Here is a 24,660-nt window from a genome sequence, read left to right as displayed (position 1 = left end):
ACTGCCTGTTTATTTTGTGCTTGCATAATTTAATTATTGTGCAATATATCTTGTTTCTTCCATTTCCTTCCTTCTCTTCTTCTTCAGTCAGCTTCGGCTTTTCCTTATTTTGCTGTTATATATATATATATATATATATATATATATATATATATATATATATATATATATAGCTTATAGAGATCGACGTGCACGTTAGAAAGAAGTAAGTAATTGTACAAAAGATTGAGACAGACAAATATTGCTAATATTATTAGATCACTCAAATAATGCTTATGCCTGGAATGTTAATTACAGTCTGGAAAGTCATTCATCTTTTACAGTACTTGTTTTGCTTTGCAGATGATAACACATACGAAATGGAACGTCTCAGGTTACGCGTCCCGGCCTATCTCTTATTTACTCAATACAAAAACAATCAATTTAATTATGGCATTTTTTTTACCAAAAGAAATGAGAAAATGAATAGATTTGCTCTTGACAGCTTAGTTGACAACACTGCAAAGTTTTCGTATCTGTCCTTGAGAACCCGTGATGGGTTCGATATCTCCCATTCTGACCATAGCAGCCGCAAAATCATTTTTGAAAGTTGAAGGGCTCTTGCTATACTCTGTAACAATGCTGTCTGTGGATCCTCCACTAAATAGTATTTGATCAGATTGGAGAAGACCCTTCTTCTGAATGAGATTCTTAAAGTAATTATTATCAAAAGAATTGGGTGTCACCAAATCAAGCGGTGCTATCTTCTCGTCGTCGGTACCTATAGCAAGTGAACACTTGCGCTTTCTAGTGCTAGCAAACCCAGCATCGATATCACTTGCATTGTTGTGAATCCTACCGCGGAAGGTCACACATCTTGCTTGTCCTATTGTATGCGATCCTGCAATATTTCATAGAAAACGTACGCTGGTATTTAGTCATCTTGCCCTTGCATGCATGTTGTCGTGATAATTAAAATTTCCATCCTTTCACTATACATATATATATATATATATATATATATATATATATATATTTAGATATATATATATATATATTATATAAGAGTTAATTAGGCTCAAACCTGAAAGGGCGACCATGTCTCTTTCACTCAAACCTTTCTCACGAAACAAGGAAGTCAATCTGCCAAGGCTATCCGTAAACCTCGGAAGGTTGGTCTCGGTTAGGCTGAGGCTTGCTGTGGTAGAGTCTCTTCTTCCAAGCTTCACCGTCCATGATGGTCCACCGACCTGATTTCGTTGTAGAAAAGATCAAGTTATTTACTAATTAATACGTCGTGAATGCTTTGGAGAGAATTAATACAAGTTGAGAAAGGTACTAGCTAGTGACTCACAGCAACAGATGCATCCCGAGCTACAACTGATAGAATATCTGCACATGATACAACACCAGGACAAACGTTCTCCACTTTAGACTTGATGTCATCAATGACTTCGTATCCTCTCACTGAACCAGCATTGTTTGGAGCTGTTTTTTCACCCAATATTGAGGGAGTATCATCAAGCAAAATTGATGCATCGCAACCCTACATGAATAAGATGTTTCATAATAATTATGTTATCTATTATTATGAATGGAAAATTTAAGTGTCTTGCAAGTTTTACATACCTGGACAAAACAATCATGGAAATGAAGCCGGATGAGCGATGCCGCCATTCTTCGCTCACGAGAAACGGCGCTTCTAGTGGCTGTTCGGATCGTGCTAAGTGCTTTCGGACATGTGTTGTCATAAAATTTAGAGGATAGCTGTGCTTCGCATGTCATGCTCGAGATAAACAAGAATAGAGCAAGAATCAAGCATGCCCAGGTAACAGTAGAAGCCATGTTTGATGATCTCTTTCTTCACAGATGAAAACCGAAATAGTCTTGTTTCTAATATTTAGTACTGGAGTATACAGCTCAATTATAGAAATGGAATGGAGATCAGTACCGATCAGAGGAGATCAACGTATTGGAGCTAAATATTTCAAGATGGGATGTGAAGCACAAGGCTCATATTGTGTATATATATAGTGCTAATAATTAAAGCAAATCATCATGAGCCGCCTTGCTACAGTCTCATCTGACGCCTATATATGGACCAAACAATTCAAAGCTGGATCAATTGTACAGCGGCCTCCATGCATGAAATGGTCAGCTACAGTACGTTGGTTTTCTCTACAATTAATTAATTAATGTCCCATATATACGTACGTTTTATTAGAAATAATCAAATGTTGGTGCCATGGCAGCAGGATAAATATTAAACGGTCTGATATTTCAGCATACCGCGTAAGGTTTCGTTCCCACCCTCATAAATACCATGCACGCCGAATTGGCTTTTAATTAATATCTATGATTCAAGTTAATTATATCAGTCAAAGGTTTTGCTCTTTTTTAATTAATTAAAATAATATATATGAAAGTCACCGTCAAAAAGCTCCCTAATACGACAACTATATCGATGTCTGATCCAGTCCATTCATCATTAATTACCATGTGCAAGCTATTAATTCTAATCGAACGTATTTAAAAAAAAAAAAAAAAATTGAAACGCTTTTTTCTTCGACCACATCTTTGATAGTTTCCATTTGTTGTTTTTTAACATGGTTATCCGCATTATTGAAGCAGAAAATTAATTTAAAAAAAAAACGAAAAACATAAATGAAAAAAAAAAAAAACCTGGCATTATATAAACGAATAGATGTGATAATCCCACTGTGATTTAATAATGAGTTTTGCTCTTCATCACTCCCACACATCACATACCATATATTTTTTTTATTTTTTTTAAAAATTTTTAATTTTTATTTTGTTTTATTCTTAGAAAAAAATTTTAAAAAAAATGGTGTGGTGTGTGGTTTGTGTGGATGATGAATAGCATTTTTCTTTAATATTTATGTGCAAAGTTTACAACCCCTTCCCCTTTAACATGACCGAACTATTAAAAAAACATACTGAAGAAAGAGTAATATTGCATGCTAGAGTACGTAACTATAATTTTATGCACAATATTGTATGTATAGATTGAGTTGTAGTCTTATTTAAGTGTTTCCCTTTTTAAACTAAATTTCAAATTTTGAGTTTTTAAAATTTACATATTTTTCAATAGTTGCCAAATTAACACGTATGGCTATAATGTAAATTAAATTGTAAATATAAATAACATTGTCTTTGAAGAAAAACATGTTCATGCCATTCATCAGGTTTGCATCTAATGGTTTATCAAAAGTTCAAAGGGATCCAAAAAAATGAAATAATATCTCTAATGTGCACTCCAAGTAGCTGTTGGCAATGTTGATTTTTGAGAGGGAGGAAAAAAATTCTCTAGTCATAGTAAGCAACTGGTATAATCCAAATAAAAATTATATAAAGTACACCCGTTCAGTAGCACGAACGCACACCCTCCACTTCATCATAATGTGAAATGTCAAATTTACCGGCCTCTTTTAAAACACAACCTGATGGTTCTTCAGAGCCTCACCCACGAGCTTCAAATTAAGCAAAGTTGTTCGACGGAGGAAAGACCAATGTTTTGCTCGTATTTCCTTTTGTCTCTCTCTTTTATGTCGTTCTCTATCTCAATCACTACTTTCCCTCGTAGTCACTTCTAATATATTTGTACTTATATATATAACTTGGAGAATTTTTTTATGCCCTGAAGTGATTTTTTTTTCCTGCAATTATGCTATGAATCTCTACCCTTGAGATCATAGACGAAAATGCACACGCAAAGTCCAACACCCAAAAGTTCTTGAGGATTTTGTCAACAAAACTTCAAAATAGGATTAAGGAAATGCGTATCTTCACTTGAATATGAAAAACCCAATGTATTTGTCTCGGTATGCTGTAATCCTTTCGTAAAATGGCTCTTTGGAGTCATCCTCTTCATTTGCTAAGAAATCGTGGAGAAGCAGTTCCTGGTTGGCATGAATGAGAAGTTGTGCAAAATAGATGGGCAAAATGCTGAACTCAAGAATGGAAAAAATTACGACACCTTTAACAATCCTAAGGTTTTAATTTCGAAATTCTTTTTTCCTCTCTCTTCCACTACAAGTAGAGGTTTTTTCCTGCTTCATGTGCAGGGGTCCCTATCTATTGTGAGTGTACTACTATGGATTATGGCTGATGAATTGGAAGGCTTGTATGGTAGGCTATCTTTGACAGAATCTGAAGAGGAAGTCATCCTCGTTGATGCAGAGGTGGTTCGAGACACTGTTATGCGGGGTGAGAAGTGTCTGATATTACAATTGTTGACGTCGAAACATTATAACAAGGATGCTCTAAAGTAGATGCTGCGTAGGGTTTGGCATCCTATGAAGTCGATTTGAATTCAAGATTTGGATTCAAAGTTCTTAATTTTAGAATCTGAGGATGTGAGGGATAAGGACAGGGTCATTAGGGATGGTCCTTGGACTTTTGACAAACACTTGGTCTTAGTTAAAAATTTTGATGGTTCTCAACAAATACAAACGTTGCAGTTAATTGAAGTGTCGTTTTGGGTGCGAATTCATGGCTTGCCTCTAATGACTCGAGGTGAATCCGTGGGAAGACTGATTGGAAGTGCTTTGCGTACAGTTGAGGAGGTTGATCTGCTTGATGGAAAAATTGCTTGGGGCAAATTTCTACGTGTTCGAGTTTGTCTGGATATTACAAAGCCTATGTTAAGGGAGAAGAAGCTATGCATCGATTCTAGTATCCCTTACTGGGTGCGATTCTCATATGAGAGAATACCTGATTTTTGTTGCTTTTGTGGGAGAATTGGTCATTCTCAAAGAGAATGTGAATAATGGGGATAGTTTGATGAGAAACAGGGTCTTCTTCCCTATGGTCAGTGGATGCGTGGAGTTGGTCTTGGTGGAAAAGTAGCTAAAGCATTAGACTGTCATCAACTGTCTACGGAGGGGGATGTTCAGGCAAGTGAGCACAGTAATGCACATAAGGTGGGGGAGACAATTGCGGCATCAACAGCTCCTAGCCTTGCGGACGTTTCAAAAAATTCCATCAATGCTAGTTATTCGGATGAGAAGAGGAGTCGTGAAGGAGTGGGGGTTAGTGATGTTGAACGGTTGAGTCAGGTAGGTGGTGGTTTGCGCCTTTCACGCATGCATGTTTTTGAAAAGTTGAATGAACTGTTGGAAGGGATGGAAGGAAGCTTGGTGGGGCATGTTAACGAGGGAAATCTAGTGGGTTGTGTTAGTGAAGGGAATGTAGTGGACCGAGTGAATGGAGATTCTGTTCTGGAATGTGATCAAGGGGCCCATTCTGTTGGTGGCCTTCAAGAGATGCTGAGTCCAATTAATAATGGAAATAAAGAAGCCCGTAAATGGAAAAGGAAACTTTTGGCCATTGGAATATCATATTCGTTTGCTTCGAAGGGTTTGCATGCAGAGAAGAGGAAGACTTTCTCATCTTCACAAGAAAGCATTTCTCTAGAGTGGAAGAGACCGATAGAGGCTGGGGTCCAGCCCTGCCGACAGCCATGAAAACCTTATGTTGGAATTCATGTGGGCTTGGGAACCCATAGAGAATTCGAGCTTTACGTTATTTGATCATGAAAAAAGATCCCAATCTGGTGTTTCTTCAAAATGAAGGCACGTGCTATGGAAATTTGTAAGTCTAAATTGCATTTTAGTAATTGCTTTACAATTGATTGTGTGGGCAAAAGCGGTGGATTAGCATTGTTATTCTAAGCATCACATTGAGACTTTAATTAAGAAGGGGGATTTGTCAGAATGGAAATTCACAGATGTCTATGGCACCCTGATACTGCTAATAGACACTTGACTTGGAATCTAATTAGAACACCTAATTCTGGTGAGGAATAACCTTGACTTTTAGGGGTGATTTTAATAAAATTTTGCATTTGAATGAGAAGAAGGGAAGGAGGCCACGTCCTAAAAATCAAATGGATGCTTTTACGGAGGTTCTTATGGATTGTTCCTTGAGGGATTTGGGTTTTAGGAGGCCAAAGTTCACATGGTGCAATCGAAGGGAAGGGGACAAATCCATTTCTAAAAGGTTAGATAGATTCTTGGGGAACAATCAACTTTATCATGTGTTTCCTCAGGCTATGGTAAAACATGGTGTTGCTACTCATTCATACCACCTACCTGTGTGGTTTGAAACTGAAGAACTTGAAGTTAGTGGGAGAAAAAAGAAACAGTTTTCATTTGAGGCTATGCGGGTGGGTTAAGAAAAATCTGCTCAGATTATTGATCATGTTTGGATTACTGGAGTGGATAGATGTAGTATGGAGGGAATTATGAGGATGATTAGATAGTGTGGGAAACAATTGGTTTTGTGGAACAAAAATTCCTTTGGGAATGTGGAAGGAAACTAGATGCTGCTAGAACAAATTTGCAGAGTGTTCAGGCTATGGATTCTTTGCAACCTGATTCAGTTGGTGTAATTTCAGCTAGAAAGGAGGTGCAATTATGGCTTGAGAGAAGAAGTAATGTGGAGGCAAAGATCTCGAGTCCAATGGCTTCAAAAAGGAAATCAAAACACTAGATTTTTTCATGCTCAAACTACAAGTAGAATAAAAAGAAATTTTATCAAGAGATTACAAAATGAGAGGGGTGTTTGAATGGAAGGTGCTCAAAGGGACATATTAGTAGTGGATTTTTTCACAAAACTTTTCACTTCTTCTACTCAGAGGAACCAAGTGGAAGTTTTGGATTGTGTGCATCAAAAGGTTACAGAAGAGATGAATTCAGAATTGACAAAATCTTTTCAAGCAGATGAGAAGTAAGGGTGGCTTTTCAGCAAATGCATCCAACTAAGGCACCAAGCCCAGATGGTATGTCTCCCTTTTTTTTCCAAAAAAATTGGGACATTGTTGGTAATTCTGTGACTGCTGTTATTTTACAAACACTAAATTCTGGTCACTTGCCAAGAGAGCTCAATCATACACGTATTAGTTTGATTCCTAAGAAAAAGGTTTGTGAATTGGTTTTTGACTTTCGACTAATTAGTCTTTTTAATGTGATGTAGAAGCTAGTTTCTAAGGTAATAGTGAATAGACTCAATGTTTTCTGCCTTTGATAAGTGTTATTTTAATGTGATTTTTATTACTCTTTTATTTATGAAAAGTGTCGTTTTCCCTTCAATACTATTGATTTTATTTTATTTCTACATATTTATATTTATTTTCTTAGATTTGAAGGAATGAGAAGATTTAATACAAAAGGAGAGCATTTTGGTACCAAATAAAAGATTACGGATCCAGACCGATAAGAGGCAGCAAGATCTGAAGAGAGCCGATGAGATTTGGGCAAGGAGCCTTGTCCCGTGGACAGCAAAGAAATTTCAGACTTACCTCTCGGTAGGAGAGGAGACTCGTGACCAGAAGGTGCGACCAGGCTCTAGGCGGTTAGATTGGGCGACTAGTCTAAACGACCAACGTAAAAGACCAACCTAAACGACATCGTGTGCAACAAATAGAAAAGACGAGAGGAGTCTTTCACCCCCTTCGGGAGTCTTTCCACTCGGTAGGCGAGGAAAGGGCTATGTGGTCTTTGTGACCTCCACGCCCGTTCATTTGTGACCTCCACGCCAGTTATATTTAGCACACACGGCGTCTACTCGGTGGGATAATTCCTCCCGACCGAGATCAATCGGCTGCTGACCACCAAATCTGAGTTTTGCAATCAATCTGTTGGTGACCAAATCTTTTTGAGCTCCACAATTCAGGTCGCATATCACTGAATCTTCCATTTTAGATAATCTCATTATTCTTGGGATAATTTCTTTTATGTTAACATTTATCTTTAGAAACTATTTTTCAAATCCGTATGCTAAATTGTAGCCGCAGTTATCTTGTTTCCAGATTTGAATTTCGACGCCTATTTAATCTCGACTTGTGAGATGAATAGAGGATAGGTCAGAATGAGAGTTCTAAATCGGAGTCGAGAGTTTTTATGTTTTAGAGTCTAAGTCTGAGTTAGAGTTCTAGAATTTATTCTTGAAGTGTTCTTTCGAGAAGGCGGAACTGGAGAGCAGAGGTGAGAGCCGCATGTTTCATCAACCGACTTCAACGAAAAATATCAGTTTTATTCTTTTCAATTTCATTATGAACTAATTCTATTTTCTAGAGTTTTGATATAGCCTAGCATTGAACACACAGTTTATATTCCAAGTTATTTTATTTTTCAATATTTCCATAACTGAGTGTTTATTTCTTATTCTTAATGCTTGCAACTTTCTAGCTAACTATTATTCGATCTATTGAATCACAATGAGATCGAGAGGTGATTTGTGATTAAAGCTCTAGGATTAAACACCATTAGTTGAGCGAAAGCATAGATGCTTTACCACGACTAGTGTGATTTTCAAGAAAAATTCAAAGAACCTAATGAGTCTTAAATTAGTTAAATTCACATAGAGATATGGAGTTATTACTTGGAGATATTTTTTATATTATTCGAGAGAAAATATTGAATGGTTAAGGGATTTTTATCATCAACTTGGGATAATTGAGATTCTATAACGAGGAAGAATAAATTGTGTGGAATTTGTTAGGTGAAGTCAAACGCTCTAGATTTATTCTTACTATCTTTAAAATCTTAATTTTAATGGTCTTTTCTATAGTTTAACTTAGATAAACCATTCTTCAAATTTCAGTTTTCTAAATAGTAATTAATTTAGTCAATTTCAATACTCAATATCATAATTATTCCTTGTGGGTTTGATATCCGTTTTCTTTAAAATACTTTACTACTTGTTACGATTCTGTGCACTTACAGATATAATTTTTTTTTTTATGCGAATAGCCTGCTATTATTTCTGAGTCACAGTGTGTCTTTGTTGGTGGAAGGTTGATAACTGACAATGTTTTAGTAGCCTATGAGCTAGTTAATTATTTGAGGCACAAAAAACATGGTCAAAAAGGTTATATATCCCTTAAATTGTATATGAGCAAGGCCTACGATCGAGTTGAATGGAGTTTTTTGGAAAAAGAATTATGTTAAAATTGGGTTTTGCTCAATGTTTTGTGAAGCTGATTATGCAATGTGTGAAGACAGTTTATTTCTCAGTTTTGGCTAATGGGGAGTCTCATGGACCTATTCTACCTATTAGGGGAATTAGGTAAGGGGAATCCCCTTACTATTTTTTCTATGTACTGAGGGTCTCATTGCTTTGTTAAAAGATGTAGATAATAAACAACTTGTGATGGGGATTAGAGTGTGCTGAGGGGCTCCAATGGTGAGTCATTTATTGTTTGCAGATGATAGCATTAGTTTTTGTAGAGCTGATGTTCAAACTACTAGACATATTCAGGGGGGTTTTAGAGAAGTATGAGAAAACTTCTAGTCAGAAAGTTAATAAAGAGAAAACTGCTATGGTTTTTTCAAACAAATGTTGATGCTGGTAAACAAAGAGAGTTGTTGAGTTTGTGGGGTGTTAGGACATTCCAACAATATAATAAATATCTAGGATTACCTAACCTAGTGGGAAGGTCCAAGTCCAGAGCTTTTGTTGATATTAAGATAAGGGTGTGGAATAAGTTGCAAAGCTGAAAAGAAAAACTGTTATCATAAGATGGGAGAGAAGTTCTCATTAAAGCAGTGCTTTGTCAATTCCCATTTATGCTATTTCTTGTTTCAAGGTGCCATTGAGTTTTTGAAGAGAATTGGAAAGGATGATGGCTAGATTCTAGGGGGGCAGAGGGATAGTGAGTAGAAAATGCATTGGCTAAGTTGGTAAAAATTGTATACTTCTAAGTTCAGAAGTGGGATGGGTTTTAGAAGCTTACATTCCTTTAATACGGATTTATTGGTTAAGCAAGGTTGGAGGATATTACAAAATGAAGGGTCTTTGTTACAACGGATCTATAAGGCCAAATACTTTCGTAATGGTACTTTTCTCCAAGCTACTTTGGGATTACATCCATCTTATGCATGGAGGGGGATCTTTGAGGCAAAAAAATGGCTGCTTGAAGGGTGTCGATGGAAGGTTGGGACTGGTGATTCTATCAAGATATGGAAAGACTATTGGGTCCTAGGTCATAAAATCTTAATGGTGGACTGTGAAAATATGTTACCTTCCTCTCAAGAAAATGCAATTGTTGATAGTCTTATATGTCAGAAGGCAAGAACATGGAAGGTTGATGATGTTAGAGCTCTCTTTAATCCAATAGTGGCTAAGGAAATTTTAAAGATTAGGCTGTCTTTTACCCCTACAGAGATAAATGAAACTGGTCAGAGAAGTCAAATGGTTGTTTTAGTGTGAAAAGTGCATACACGATGATTTAAGCTTTGAGTTCAAGTGGTTTGGTGAAAGCTCTAGTTGGATGCAAGATAAGCAGCTTTGGAAAAAGCTATGGCAGATGAAAGTTCCAAGAAAAATTAGAATTTTTGCTTGGAGAGCTTGTAGGGATATACTACCTCCTCTACACAACCTGAGACAGAGAAATATTACAATGGGGGGGGGGGGGGGGGGGGAGGTTGTGAAGAAACTAGAAAAGATATTAACCATGCCTTATTTTTTGGTCCTCAGCTTCAAGTAGTCTGGCAGAGGTTTGCTCCAATGGTGTTGCTTTTAAACCTGATAAGTGTTTTATGGAAAATGTGAGATCTGTTTTGACTAGAGGAAATGATGCAGATTTTACTCTTCTTTTTGTGCTTTGTTGGAGTGTTTGGTATAGGAGGAATAAGATGGAAATGGAGAAAGAGTTTATTACTCATTTTGCAGCAGCTAACTTGGCAATATCTCTGTATAAGTCTTATTCAGATTTAAGCTTATCAATTACTGCTGAGGTGAGGAAGATTTGTAAATGGCAGCCTCCATTAAGGGGTTATTTGAAGCTTAATGTTGATGGAGTTGTTTTCTCGGATATGAGGAAGACTGGAATTAGGCTGATTTTAAGAGAGAGCTAAGGAAATGTGGTAATGGGAGCAACTATTTTAGAAACCGAAGGGAATGAACCTGCAATAGTCGAGTTACTTGCATGTTAAGAGGGTTGCAGCTTTGCATTCCTCTTGGTATTCCTAAACTGATGATTGAGTCTGATTGTTTGCTTATGGTACAAAAATTACAAGCTACCCATAATACTTTCTCAACTACTAGAAACTTAGTTATGGAGGCAAAGAGCTTAATGAATTATTTCCAGAAAGTTAGCATTGAGCATGTTAACCGAATGGGTAATGGAGTTGTATACAGTACATTAGCTAGATATGTATGGAATGTTTTTTATGTTCAAATGTGGTGGGGAAATGTCCCTGATTATGTTGACCATGCTCTATAGTTTGATCAAGTTACTAAGTATTTTGCTTTGGATCTGAATGAAATTCTGTTTATCAAAAAAAAAAAAAAAACTGAACTCGATAAGCTATGCGCGATGATGGGCGAATTGCCGAACTCGTACATGAAAAGAAGCAGCTTCTGTTTTGTTTATGTTTTATATTTTATTTTTTAAATTATCCACGTTGGCAATTCGTGCTATTAAGGGAGCTTCCCTATAGCACTGCTGTAATCCAAATTGACTGATTTTATTACACTTGAGGTTAGAGAAGAGGCTTATCCGGGTGTTAATGTTTTTTTGCTCATTCCGTTATGAGCCCAAAATTAATATAAGATTTATGTTAGTCTATAATAAATACAACAATAAAAAGATGAAATACTCCATTTTGTCATCTTCTATCTCAATTTGAATAAATTCTAATTAAAAACAAAATGTGTTTATAGCCATATGGGCATTTTTCAGCTCAGATAGGAAGCTCAAGTTTTATTATGGATTATTTTTTTAAAAGCTTATTTAAATTTTAACACAACTGATTGTTAATGTCGAGTTGACATGAAACTGCTGACTAGACTGAGTCGATTTTAGATGATATAGGATGAGATCAAAACCAGCCAATCATGTCAAATAAGATTTCGTTTAGTTATGTAGTTTAGATGAGATGATATAAGATATTTTAAATAATAGTAAAATTTTTAAGTTAAGATGAGATGAGATAATTTATAAAAAAAAGTATGCGATTAGACAGTAGAATGAGATGAGATAATATGGTTTGTAAAAAAAAAGTGTATTTTGATGGTGAGATATGATATTGAAATGAGTTTAACTTTTTGGAATTTGATAAAGTGGTGGGTCCCACCAATTATTGAGAAGTATTTAATTATTGGATGGAAAATATTATGAATATATTAAAAATAAGTAATATCTATTATTAATTTAAAAACCCATAAATATTTTGACTTTTCCAAAAATATATTTTTTGTAGTTGGTCATAATTATTTCAATATTTCCAAATGTAAAAGCATTTATTTGCCGAACGAAATTTTTTTCTAATTATATATTACAATAAAATATTCCCAAATATTTTCAAAATTATTTCGTTGTTTTTCTAATTATATGTTACAATAAAATAAAAAAATCTAATAGATAATTATATATATTAAAAATGTGGTAGTTATTTTTTTTACCAATTTTTAGTTTCGGATTTTGTAATAAAATCTCAAACTTGCAGCCACCTTAATTGTTAGGTGCATGTGTTGTCTTGTAATTTGATTTTGACCAAACCAGAGGATATTTTAGTTCTATCATTTTTCAAATATTGCGAGAAAGTCAAAAATCTTAACCTAGTTATGTTTTCATTATTGTTGACATTTTTAAAATTAACTTCGTATTCAAATAATATTTTATAGAAATTTTGAAGGAAATATATCAAATTTGCAAATCATATGGCAACAAAATTAATAGGATCGTAAAGCTTCAAGTTTCCATAAATAAATGAACATGATCATATTTAGAGAAGATAACGTACCTCAGATTTAAAAAAGAAAATCAAATCATAAAAGGAAAAATATAATTGTAAGCGATTCTGCGCATTAATACGCGCATCTTTTCAATATGATTGGTCAGAAAATAGATTTTATTGAAAATAGTTCTAATTTGAATTTAGAATATGAAGGCAATAATATTAGTACGCAAATTAGTACGCAAACTTATTTGTACAAAGCAAAACTTATCATAAAAAGAGCATTAGAAAGAGTGTTGAGTTAATTCTTTGAGAAAAAAAAAAAAAAAAATCAATATTCAAGCCTCTCCTTTAGTAGCAAAAGCTCTATATGTATATATAGACGTGCATCATGGCTACACATCTTGCTTATAACTGCGGTAAAAAATATAACTTTCTGTAAAATCACTTTTAATTGTAAAGTTTTATAAAATAAATAAAATAATTAAAAAGTTATTTACTGTTTGATAAACATGCATCTAAAGAGCTTTTAAAGTTTGCTATGGTGGTCTTTTAAAAATGTAGCACTATCCGCAAGAGCTTTTATACAAAAACTTCAATTTTGTGTTTTTTTTTTTTAAAGTAAATTTTCAGTTTTTATTTGCTTTTTATAAATTTACCACATAAATTTTTTAAAAGAGTTTTTAAGCTATTAAAAGCACGTTTGAATCCTCCAACTCCAATCATGATCAAGAGAGTGGCTTGCCGCATGTCATTCTTTTTAATTTTTTTTAAATTAAATGCTATTTATTATTAATAGTGAATTAATATTATTGATTAGTTGACAGTATTTTCTAGAATAATAAATCACAATGGTCCAGTTCAATATATCACCAAGTATATCAACATGTCAATTAGAAGTTCTAACTTTCTTGATTAAGACAAATCATCACAAATAATGTCGATCGTGTCATGGTCTTATAAGATAAAGTGCAAAATTTTGTCACAAATTTATAATTTATAAATTATAAGGACTTATGATTTATATTTTATTTATATTAATCTCATTGTTATCATTATAAAACCTTACTTTTATTTCTCAAATGAAAATTATTGATGTTTTCTTTTATATGTACTCTTATAATTAGGCCTACAACATGGCCCGTCCAAGCCCTTTTGCGCCCGACCCGACTCGGCCTGTGACCCATGGTCAACGAAAATAAAGTAAAAAAATTATCAACCTGCAACCCCCTCTCTCGTAATCTCGACCTTCTCTGAACCCTCTATTCGTTGAGTAATACTATCCAACCTCCACACACCATATTTTTTTAATTTTTTTTTTTTTTATGAGTTTATTCTTTTTAAATTAATTTAATTTTTCTATTCATTATTCATATATTATATATTTGATAAAAGAAAAAAATTAAAAATTAAAAAAAATGTGGTGTGTAGAGATTGTGTAGATTTTTTTCTATTCGTTGTCTACATATACCACTCTCTAATTCCATGTCAAGGATTTACTCTCTACATTTCAGCTGTCCTTGCTAACCAAGTAAAGAATAATAAAGAACGAAGCAGAAGAATAAAGGGTGTCATATTTTTTAGTTTTAGGGTGTTGGGTTGTAGTAATAATGGCTAAAGATGGATCCCACTGGGAGGGATTGCTCAAATGGAGCCTCGCTCAAGCCAATGGTACTCAACCCTCTTGTAATTTAAGGTATCCCTCGTGGTCCCTTTGATTGATTCAAGTAAACTAGTCTATGAATTAAATATCATTTCTCGCTGTTTGTTGAACTTTTAATTTGTGTTTATCACTGAGGATTGAAGATGGTTCATGGAGGCATAGTGAAAATCTCTTATAAATTAGATTCGAAAAGAAATGTTGATGAAAAAACTGAGATAAAGGAACATATATCAGCAAATTGAGTTGATCTTGGAGCTGCGGCCGGAGAGAGAGAGAGTGAGAGTGAGAGAGAGAGACTTACTCCGCTACCTGTGTGAGAGAGAGAGAGAGAGAGAGAGAGAGAGAGAGAGAGAGAGAGAGAGAGAGAGAGGCAGAGGCTTAGGGCTTTTTGTGGAGAGAGATGAGCGATCGGGGGGCTACAGTTTCACCTGCTGAATAGATCGAACCAACCCACATTTCCTTTCAACCGACTTTACCGGGTTGGTGGGTTGGATATTTCGGACAAATAGGGCCAACAATTTTTTTTTTGCACAGGCCTACTTATAATGTCATGGTAGCTTAAGCTATGTTTTTTAACAAAATCAGCAAATGATATGTGATGAGTACAAGTGCTTTGACATTATTTGAAATCGAGAAGGGAGGTTGTAGATGTAAGTGTTATGGACAATAAGAGAAAAAAGTAAAGTAAACAAACGAAATCAGTCACACACGAACATAAGATTTATGTGATCCGACAACTTGTCTATGTCTACAAAATTGTAAAAGATTTTATTCTTTTAAAAGTTGCGGCAACACATATGTGGCTGTACGAAAACAAAATATCTATGGCTTAGGATTAATAATGGGTTTAGGGTTGGGTTGGACTGACCCAAGAGCTAAAATCGGGTAAAAAAACTCATTGAAAATTTGTTAGAAAATTTGTTAAAAAAGGACAACAAATCATTATCGAGTCGAGTCATCAAATCGGATCACTTTAAAACAGAACCAGGTTCCACATAAAAAGCCCAACAGTAAGTTGTTTCCTACATGGGGCATATAACTCAAGAAGCTTCAATATTTTGTGACTCTGCAGTGCATTCAAGAGCCTATCTTTACTCCTGTGCAAGATGCATCTTCCTTATCGCAAGCCAATCACTATATCAGTAAGACCCCTCTGACATTGACCTATTGATTTGCAAAGCCAACTTTTTAGTCTAGCTAGCAGAACCAATTACCCTAGAACCAGAACCCCAATTAAGCCAAGGCATCAACACCTTGTCACTCATTAAAGAAATCATTTCATCCAATTCACCACCAAAACTAGTCATTAAAGGCAATCTTATTCACACGTGAAACTTCTCAGTGGGATTCTCCATTGAAGCCTATGATGCATCAACCTCTATCTTCACATTCTTCCTCTCAGAGGACCGTTAATGAGCTCTACCCTCAAGCATGTGGAACATACGAAACACTCCCGTTTCCCGAGGAATGGCCCCCCAAGTTGCCAATAGACTACGTTAATTTCTCTCATTTTGTCCTATGTGCTCGATTTCACCAACCATTGCAACCATACCCCAAACAGTGCTCGGGGCTCAAAGACATCTGACTCAAATCTATGCCCACTATCACTCAAATCTAGATAGATTTCTTCCCCATTTTGCAGCCACCTGACTAAGCATCTCCAACAAAACCAGCTAGCACACATAAGCCCTTTGGTACTAATCCCTGTTTTTAAATCCAATAACTTCTCCACTCCTTTTGCGCCAAACTAATGCTCACCCTAGTCCTCTCAAACCATTAACTCTGCATCAACTCAAATATCACTTTAACCCAAATGGACCCTCAGATGGTATATCAGATCATGCTCTGATAGAAAATATAAAATAAAATATAAAAAGTGATGGATAATACAAAAGAAGGGAGAAAGACTTTGAGAACTATATCTTTACTATTTTCAATCGTAATTGAATACAAACTATAGATTCTTATTTATCAAAAAATTATATTGATATGAAATAAGATAAATATCTTAATCACTATAAAAATCAAATCAAGATAATATCAAATCAAAGTGATTGGATAATTATAAAAATCATTATCTCCAACATCCTCCCTCAAACTCAAGATGAAAAATTTTATAATCTTGAATTTGAAATTTAAGTTTAGCATTCGTATCCATTGATTGATTGCCAATGAGATAATGAAAATGATGTTGGTGATGAAGTGATTGTCAACAAGAACATCAAATATGAAATTATGACCAACAATGAGCTATATATGGCCTTGGTCAACTTTAAGACCAAAATCAAAAGGCCAAAAATGGATTTGGGGCTTGAAACAATACTCAAAACCCAATAAAACAGCTCACAACTAACAAAGATACTCTAAATGCATGAATGTGAGATGAGACATAATTGAATGGCGATGAAAAATTTTGTGAAATGTAAAGGTAGCGAAGTACTTTAAAAGAGATATTCAACATGATTGAGCCTGGTGTTAGCTAAGGACTCTGACACCATGGAGTCTTACAGGAAGACGTATGGGAGTTTTGTTGGTGGACATAATGTGAACGCTCTAAAAAAATAATTTGGAGAACGTCGATATGTTTAAGAGATGGTGTATAGCAAGTGCAAAAGGAGAGTTTATCTTGCTTAGAGAGTGAGTGACAAAGGGCTATGTGTTGAGTGTTCTGTGACGTGATGAGATACATGGGCTTTTACATGAGAGGAGGCCAAGCCTGGATTCGTTGGATTCTACATGGTTATCAAATGAGATTGGATTTTCTTTCTAAAATTTGTATTTAAAGTTTTGTTCCATGGACGTGAAAGGGAAAGCCAATGATAGAGCTAACCAAGGATTGTAACCTCTTCCACGTTTCAAATGAGCGGTGCTACTATGCCACCTGAGTAGCACCGTTCCAAGTCACCGCTAAGTCAAATTGATCTTTTCATTTTTATTCAATTTTTTTATTTATATTTTTTATCATTTTAAAATATTTTTAAAAAATATAAAAAAAATATTAATACACTAATAATCACTTCCTTAACTATTAAATAAAGAAAAAAAAATTTAAAAAAATTAAAATACTCACCGTGTCAAAATGTGGGGACAAGTTGAGTGAGCAAAGTAACATTTTTCAAACCCAATCTATTCCTATTGATTGACATAGAATGATTTTAATATGTTACTACAAATCAATCACTTGTTATCACAAAAATCAAGTAAGAACCCCAAAATAATTAATATGTTACACCCCCATATGGGTGGGGAACTCAGCCTAAATCTCCCCATGTTAGTTCTCAGGTAAATCGGCTAGCTTCAGCAGCCCATCCAACTGATCCAGTACCAAGTAAATTTCATTTTAAGTTGGGTGAGTTTTATCAAATGCTGCAAACTGATGAATCTTCCTTCCTATTTCAATGCAACTGGATCCAGGACTACTCTTTTCTACCCCTAGATTTTTTATGGCTGACCGAATTTTCGCAACCTCACCCCATCTATTTACTTTGGCATACATATTAACCACAAGGTTGTAATAGTCACTGTTGTTTGGCTCTAAAACCATCAGTTTATTAACGGCAACTTGAGCAATCTCCAAGTTCCCATAGAGCTTACACCCACCTAACAAGGCACCCCAGATAACGGAGTTGGGTTCAACTTTCATGCTTCTTATAAACTCTAGTGCATCTCTAAGCAAGCCCGCTTTGCTCAGTAGATCAACTATGCATCCATAGTGTCCAACTTCATGTGGGATTGAATAATCACTGACCATGCTTAGAAACGTCATACGGCCTTCTTCAACGAGTCCTACGTGTGTACAGGCACTCAGAGCACTCATAAAAGTGACCCCATTTGGTTTGATCTGCTCCCTCTCCATCCTGCTAAACATCTGTAGTGCTTCATCTACAAATCCGTGAACTGCAAGTCCTTCAATTACTGAATTCCAACAAAACAGGTTCTTTTCTCGCAACTTGAAGAACACCAAAAGTGACCTATCTAAGCTTCCACACTTGGCATACATATCAATCAATGCAGACCCAATATAAACATCAAGATCAAACCCATTCTGCAATACATAAGATATATTTCATTTCCTAAATTGAGTGCTCCAAGATGGGCACAAGCCGATATAACAGTTGCCATGGTCACTTCGTCAGGACTGACCCCATTGCTTGTCATTTCATTGAATACTGCTAACGCTTCTCTATATCTCCTGTTCTGAGTATAGCAAGTGATCATGGTATTCCACGAGATTATATCCCTTGCGGGCATCTGATTGAACAGCAACTCCGCAGACTCCACATTCCCCACTCTTGCGTACCCATCAATTATAGTGTTCCATGTAGCATAATTCCTCTTAGGCATCTCCTCAAACAATCTCCTCGCAGAACTCAAATCCCTTGCCCGAACATGAGCCGAAACCATCACGTTCCATGTGAAAGCATCTCTTTTAACCATTTCATCAAACACCCTTTTCGACGTACCAATTTTACCCAGATTCGAGTAGAAATCAATCAAAGCAGTCTGAACAAACACATGTGAACTAAACCCATTTTTCCAAACTTGACACTTATTAAGGAACAAATGACACCTGGACAGCAAAGCAACCAAAAGGCTGAAGAAGAAATTCACCAGCTGCATGACACAGCTCACGGCAACACTGCAGGACAAGGCTCACAGCAGCATTCCAGAAACATCCACAAGGCACCTGCAGCAAATAAAGATGAATTACAGAATACCCATGTAACAGAAAAATATTCTCTGTAGATACACGTGTCAACAGTATAGGGAAAGAGGTTGTTATGAATTGTGTCTATAAATAGGCGTGTAAATGTAAGAAGGCTGAGTGTGAGAAAAAGGCTCTGTTCTTCTTGTCAATATATTCTGCCCATTGAGGCATTCTTACAAACATCTTGTCTGCTTGTCATTTATTGTTTTTAACATGCTATCACGAGCCCTGTAATAGACTCATCGTCTTTATCCTTGCACCATGACCTCCTCAAACCCAACCCCCGAACACACACCACCTATAATCAACACCTCCATACTCAACTCAGCTAGTCATTTTGTCAATATTAAACTTAATATTGATAATTATTTGTTGTGGAAGACACAAATAGTTCCTTTTCTTAAAGGACACCAGTTGTATGATCATGTGGATGGTACCTCTACCATACCAGATCTCATGATCAAAGACAAGCCAAATCCAGAATACACCAAGTGGTGCTTAATGGATCAACTTATAATTTCTGCTCTTAACTCCTCCCTCTCTGACCATGTGCTTGCTCAGGTGATGGAGTGTGAAAACTCTCGTGAGATTTGGACCACATTGCAGGGGCTTTTCACGGCTCAGTCCTCAGCTCACACAATGCAAACTCATTTTCAACTTACAACACTCAAGAAAGGCTCCGAAAGTATTACTGAGTACTATAACAAGGCCAAATCTCTATCTGCATCCTTAAGTGCAGCAGGTCAACCCCTTTCTTCCTCTGAATTCACAGTCTATTTACTTGCTGGTTTAGGCTCCAATTATGAATCTCTTGTTACATCCCTTACCACTCGAGCTGAACCTCTCTCCTCACATCAGATTTACAGCTTTCTTTCGAATCATGAGTCTCGTATAGCTCATCAGTCCCATTCTCTTTTGTCTAGTAATCCTCTGTCTGCCAATATCACAGTCACCAAACAGAATCATTTCTCTTCCAATACATCTCCCAACTATCGTGGAAGGGGTAGCAGATTTGCTAGGCGTGGTCGTGGGGGTGGGCGAGGTCCTTTGAACTCCTTCACCAATCGGCCTGACTCTTGACCCACATGTCAGGTTTGCCATAAACCTGGACATACTGCTTTAACCTGCTACAATAGATTAATCAGTCCTATCAAGCTCTACCTCCTCCCTCACTCACCACTCCACCTCAGTTCAATGCCAACCTTACTACCACAAATTCTCCTTCTGCCCCACCACACTTTAATCACTGGTTTCCAGATAGTGCAGCATCAAATCACTTTACAGGAGACTACAACAATCTCAACTTGGACTCCATATCATATCAAGGCTCCGAGCAAGTCAGCATTGGAGATGGCTCCACCATACCAATCCAACACACTGGTTCGGCTCATCTTCATACTCCTAATAGAAATTTTCTACTCACTCAGTTATTACATGTTCCATCTATGTCTAAAAATCTTTTGTCAGTTAGGCAATTTTGTCTAGATAACTTTGTGTTTTTTGAGTTTTACTCCACTGGTTTTTGTGTGAAAGATTTACAAACGCAGGAGGTTCAACTTCAAGGCACTGTTAAGGATGGCATTTATGTACTTCCTTCAAGTGTTTCGGCCTCACCTTCTATCTCTTCAACTCCTCATGCACTAGTTGGCATTCGCACTAATCCATCCATCTGGCACATGAGACTCGGCCATACATCTCCTAGAGTTACTACTTTTGTTATCAACAAGTTTCAGCTTCCAGTAGATGCTAAGTCTAAATTCCCCACTTGTATAGCTTGTTTTCAAGCTAAATCCCATGCTCTTCCCCATCCTCCCTCTCCCTCCATCTCTCAAACACCTTTTCAATTGTTATTTTTAGATGTTTGGGGTCCGGCACCGACCCTTTCTACAACTGGATGCCGTTTCTATCTTGCTATAGTGGATAATTTTACAAAATATTGTTGGTTGTTTCCACTTCAATCCAAGTCTGATGTCTCATCTATTTGTATTGCTTTTCTTCGTTACATCAAAAATCAATTTTCTACCAATGTTCGAACCATTCAAACTGATGGTGGGGGAGAATTCCGACCCCTTCAAAAAATTTTACAAGAGTGTGGCATTGGACATAGGCTCACTTGTCCTTACTCTCATGCTCAAAATGGGAGCATTGAGAGACGTCATCGACACATTGTCGAAAAGGGTCTTGCTTTATTAGCTCAAGCTTCCATGCCCTCAAAATATTGGATGTTTGCCTTTCAAATTGCATATATTTGATTAACCGAATGCCAACATCCATTTTACAAAATCAGTCTCCATTTCAAAAATTATTTGGTTATACACCGGATTATAAATTTCTTCGAATTTTTGGGACTGCGTGTTGGCCAAATCTTCGTCCCTATAATAAACACAAAATGGATTTCAAATCAAAACTGTGTGTTTTATGGGTTACAGCCCTGACCACAAAGGGTACTGCTGTCTTCATATTCTGACGGGCCGAACTTACATCTCTCGAGATGTACAATTTGATGAGGCCCATTTTCCCTTTAATACCTATGCCCAGTCAGATTCTATCTTGAACCCTTCACGAACTATTGCTGCTGACTTTCCCTCCCTTACACCATTAACTCCTTTGGTCATTCCTCAGTCCAGCCCATTTGACTATTCTGGCCCATCGCACCAAACAAATACTTCACAAAATCAACCTGACTCACCAACGCTCAGTCCATCGCACACATCTAACGCATTGGCCAGCCCGATTCATCACTCAACAGACCAAACAGGATCATCTTCCTCAACATCGAACCCTAGTGCATCTGCCGACATACAAAATCCTCACACATCCTCTACAGATTCCGTATCCAATCATCTTCTCTCCTCTAAACATCCCATGGTCACTCGATTACAAGCTAAAATCAATTGTCCTAAAATCCGAACTGATGGTACTGTTGTTTGGCCCCCTTCTCGACCCTCTCTCTCACTTGCAGATTCCATTCCTACCATTATTCCTGAGGAACCTAACTCATATACCGAGGCTGCCAAATTTCCTGAGTGGAGAAATGCTATGAAACTTGAATTTCAAGCTTTATTGCAGAACTCCACTTGGGAGCTAGTTCCAGTGTCTCCCTCATTTAACATTTTGGGTCCCAAATGGATTCTTAAGACTAAAAGAAAAGTTGATGGCACACTTGAAAGGTGCAAAGCGCGTCTAGTTGCTAAGGGTTATCATCAACAACCTGGGGTGGATTACACAGAAACCTTCTCACCTGTTGTAAAACCAGTAACCATCCGCATTCTTCTTCTCTCTTTGGCTATCTCTTCCAATTGGCCCCTTCATCAACTAGATGTACAAAATGCTTTCCTACATGGTGACCTGGAGGAGGCTGTCTACATGAACCAACCTCCTGGATTTGTCAATCCCGACTACCCGAAGCATGTGTGTAAACTCAAAAAGGCTATTTATGGTCTCAAACAGGCGCCAAAGGCCTGGTTCTCCAAGCTAAGTACTCAACTCATCTCCCTTGGTTTTTAAGAGTCTCGGTCAGATTCTTCCCTGTTTATATTCAGAAATTCAACTCATGTTGTGTTTGTTCTAGTATACGTAGATGACATAATTTTCACTGGCTCCAATTCTCAGCTTATTTCTGAATTTATTTATGCTCTTGGTTCATATTTTCCAGTCAAAGATTTAGGACAATTGCATTTTTTCCTAGGGATTGAAGTCCACCGAAATACAAAGGGTTTATTTTTTAGTCAAAACCGATATGTTTCAGAACTTCTAAGGCACACAAACATGCATAATGCTAAGTATGTTTCAACACCAATGTCTACTTCTACAAAACTCACTGCTTTTGATGGAACCTCATTTGAGGATCCGCATCTCTATAGGAGTGTTGTTGGAAGTTTACAATACCTAGCATTTACCCGTCCTGACATTTCTTTTTCAGTCAATAAAGTTTGCCAATTTATGCACTGTCCAAAAAATTCTCACTGGCAAGCTGTCAAACGAATTTTACGCTATCTGCGTCTTACTCCCAACTTTGGTCTTCATTTCTCAAAACAGTCCTCACATACCATTTAAGCCGACTCTGATGCTGACTAGGCTGGTTGCCCTGATGATAGAAAGTCCACATGTGGATTTTGTGTTTTCTTTGGTTCGCATCTTGTTTCATGGGGCTCCAAGAAACAGCCCACTGTAGCTCGGTCATCAACTGAGGCAGAGTACAAAGCTGTGGCCAACACAGCCTGTGAAATTATTTGGATTCAATCTCTTTTGCAGGAACTTGGAATTTTTTTGCAAACACCACCTACCTTGTCGTGTGACAACTTGGAGGCCACCTATCTCTTGGTCAATCTTGTTCTACATTCACATACTAAACACGTGGCCTTGGATTATCACTTTGTACGGGATCGAGTTGCATCTAAATCTCTCATTGTCTCATTTGTATCTAGCAAAGATCAAGTGGCTGATATTTTAACAAAACCACTCTCTTCAGCAAGATTCAATTTAATGCAATCAAGCCTCACTATCACTCAAGTGCCGCTTGATTCGAGGGGGGCTATTAAGGAACAAATGACACCTGGACAGCAAAGCAACCAAAAGGCTGTAGAAGAAATTCACCAGCTGCATGACACAGCTCACGGCAACACTGCAGGACAAGGCTCACAGCAGCATTCCAGAAACATCCACAAGGCACCTGCAGCAAATAAAGATGAATTACAGAATACCCATGTAATAGAAAAATAATCTTTGTAGATACACGTGTCAACAATATAGGAAAAGAGGTTGTTATGAATTGTTTCTATAAATAGGCCTGTAAATGTAAGAAGGCTGAGTGTGAGAAAAAGGCTCTGTTCTTCTTGTCAATATATTCTGCCCATTGAGGCATTCTTACAAACATCTTGTCTGCTTGTCATTTATTGTTTTTAACAACACTGTATAGCTTCACCGAACCCAAGAGCCGATACTGTAACACTCCAAAGCTTGAGCTGGGTAAAAACAAGGAGCAAAGACTCTTATCATTGCACTATAGACAAAAACATTTGGATTTTCCATATGTAGAAATGCTGAAACTGCATAGTCTATTTTCGAAAGGGCCGAACAGGCACCCACAAACTGGTTCAGCAAGAACAGTCTTGGTTTGCATTGGTTTTGATCATTGAGGCATATACAGATTCTAGGTTCTTTACGCTAGAACATTTTTTCAGCTGATTTAAAAGAGTTCTGCTACAAAGAAACCTTTCTATTTTGCACATCCTGCACACCCGTTAACGTGGGAATTTTTATTTAAAAAAATACAAACAGACAAACAGATCGGCATAGGAATTAGGAAAGAAGGAAGGAAAATTCACCGCTCGGACAGGAAGTTCTCGCACAGAAGGAAAGCAATTGATTTCGAAAAATTGCTTGAGTGTCTATCCAATTGTGGCTGGCCGTTAGGAGCATTAGCAATTTAGCAAGTTTACTCTCTCTCTCTCTCTCTCTCTCTCCTCCAAAATCAGGCCTTTTCTTCATTCTTTCTATTTGTTCAAGCACTCTGTACACTGCATGCACCTCATGCAGATCATGCCACTCACGCACTACATATAGACCATAAAGCACGGAACTACCTCATACGGTTACTGCCACTA

General features: G+C 36.7%; 1 protein-coding gene and 1 pseudogene across 1 annotated transcript; both read right to left on the bottom strand.

Annotated features, from left to right (window-relative positions):
* Positions 1 to 485: 485 nt before the first annotated feature.
* Positions 486 to 1,872, bottom strand: LOC121255910 (lignin-forming anionic peroxidase-like). Its single transcript, XM_041156463.1, has 4 exons — positions 1,609 to 1,872; positions 1,334 to 1,525; positions 1,064 to 1,229; positions 486 to 880 (listed from the first exon to the last, which is right to left on the bottom strand). The coding sequence occupies exons 1-4, from the start codon at positions 1,822 to 1,824 to the stop codon at positions 486 to 488; spliced, it is 969 nt and encodes a 322-aa protein (XP_041012397.1). The 5' UTR covers positions 1,825 to 1,872.
* Positions 1,873 to 9,428: 7,556 nt separating this feature from the next.
* LOC121255110 lies at positions 9,429 to 24,285 on the bottom strand (annotated as a pseudogene).
* Between the last annotated feature and the right edge of the window lie 375 nt (positions 24,286 to 24,660).

The sequence above is a fragment of the Juglans microcarpa x Juglans regia genome, chromosome 3D (assembly GCF_004785595.1).
Source record: "Juglans microcarpa x Juglans regia isolate MS1-56 chromosome 3D, Jm3101_v1.0, whole genome shotgun sequence".
Classification (NCBI taxonomy): Eukaryota; Viridiplantae; Streptophyta; class Magnoliopsida; order Fagales; family Juglandaceae; genus Juglans; species Juglans microcarpa x Juglans regia.
The sequence above is the reverse complement of the archived record's forward strand: the minus strand, read 5'-3'. Positions and strand labels throughout refer to the sequence as shown.